Raw genomic sequence first — 1,931 nt, 5'->3', positions numbered from 1 at the left:
TAACAATACACATGAGGATCCATACTGGAGAAAATCTGCACACGTGTGATCAATGTGGGAAGAGTTTTCCGGAAAAAGCCAACTTTAAGGATCACATGAAAATCCACACTGGAGAAAAACCGTACTCATGTGATCAGTGCGGGAAGAGTTTCCCACACATGCACAGTCTTAATATTCACTTGAGAAGTCATAGTGGAGAGAAGCCATTCACATGCGATCAATGTGGGAAGAGTTTCACAAGTAAAAGTTCTTTTAATGTACTCATGACAATCCACACTGGAGTAAAACCACACACATGTGATCAGTGTGGGATGAGTTTCAGACAAAAATGGTCTCTAAGTGAACACATGAGGATCCACACTGGAGTGAAGCCGTTTGCATGTGATCAGTGTGGAAAGAGTTTCAGAAACTCATCCAGTTTGAAAGTACACCTGCGTCTTCATTCTGGAGAAAGACCATTTACCTGTGATAAGTGTGGAAAAACTTTTATACAGTCAGATGCACTGAATACCCACCAGAAAGTTCATACAAAGGAGAAGCCTTACATGTGTACTTTGTGTGGAAAGAGTTTTAGTCAGTCGAGTTCTTTAAAATTACATCAGAAAAGACACAACAGTGTGAAGGAGCATATGTGTTTTGATTGTGGGAAGACTTTTACTACAGATGCTGAACTGAAACTGCACCAGAGAGTGCACAGTGAGGAAAAACCTTTAAAGTGTTCTCACTGTGACAAGAGATTCAGATGGCCACAATATCTAAAAAAACACGAGAGGATCCACACTGGAGAGAAACTGTATTCACTGCATTCCATGTGGGAAGAGTTTCACTCTGTCATCTACTTTACTCAGTCATACAAAAAAAAACAAATGTCTGAAATCATGAACTGATGTCTCAATCCTTCTTTGGATCCAGACCAGCACATTTAATCGCAACACCGTGTCCTTACCAAACATAACCCAATAAATCAAGCAATAATATCTCTTGTATATAAACAAACATCATCTGAAGCTGTTAGTTATCGTAGTGAAGCGGAGTGGATTGTTATGCTCCATCACCTTCCCCTCTCCAACTTACAGTATATCATTTTAATTCATGTTTAATCACCATTTGTTAAGTATTATCTTTTATGCAGTGATTAATATAAATGTATAATAGTGTTAGCATAGTTTATTTTTTGATTCTCTTGTTCCTATGAGAAATTATGTACAGTATGTATCACTCTTAGTTCATTTACTCTCTCATGAAGGAAAGTAATTTGTTGTACATGTAAATGTTAGTTTTCTTTGTTCATATCAGCACGATTCATCAGAAAAAGAACAGTTGGAATAAAGACATAGCAGTTCAAATCCTTTCCTCTGTTAATTTTGTTAATATGATATTTATATAGATGTCTTGTTGTTGTGAACAATATTTCATATTTGTGTTCATTTACTGCTGATTTTGCCTCCCAGTAATGAAGTTGTCACAAAGCATTCAACAATGTTCAAAAGGATTTCCAAGGATGCTGATTTCTAGATGCGTCTGAGATGGCGAACATGGTTTGTGTAACGTTAGCAACACACTGGTAGCTGTTTGCTAAAGTAGTCACCTTGTAGAGAGCGATACATTAATGCATTACCATTCTGATACATTAATTTGTAGACGAGATCGTGCCTCCACACCAGATAATTAAGACCCGGCTCCGGACACTAGATCCTGTCAGAAAATATCAGTTTTGACTGGTAACAGAACAACAACTCAGCAAAATTGGCTAATACTCAAAACCCATTAGAAGCAATTCTTGTCTGATAATTAAAATATCCCAAACTAGCTTTAACAGTCTTCTATCAGCCGAGAAGTTGAATGAGAAATTCGGGAGCAGATGCAGGAGACGAAGTGATGGTGGTAAAAAAGAGCAGAGTTTGTTGAATAATCTTAATTGCGTATGTTTC

General features: G+C 37.3%; 1 protein-coding gene across 1 annotated transcript; it reads left to right on the top strand.

Annotated features, from left to right (window-relative positions):
• Nucleotides 1–263: 263 nt before the first annotated feature.
• LOC113100682 (gastrula zinc finger protein XlCGF49.1-like) lies at nucleotides 264–887 on the top strand. Its single transcript, XM_026265313.1, has one exon. It carries the CDS (start codon nucleotides 264–266, stop codon nucleotides 885–887), a length of 624 nt encoding a protein of 207 aa, XP_026121098.1.
• Nucleotides 888–1,931: the final 1,044 nt, after the last annotated feature.

Source organism: Carassius auratus, unplaced genomic scaffold (genome assembly GCF_003368295.1).
Source record: "Carassius auratus strain Wakin unplaced genomic scaffold, ASM336829v1 scaf_tig00217332, whole genome shotgun sequence".
NCBI lineage: Eukaryota > Metazoa > Chordata > Actinopteri > Cypriniformes > Cyprinidae > Carassius > Carassius auratus.
This window is presented reverse-complemented; position numbering and strand designations above follow the sequence as displayed.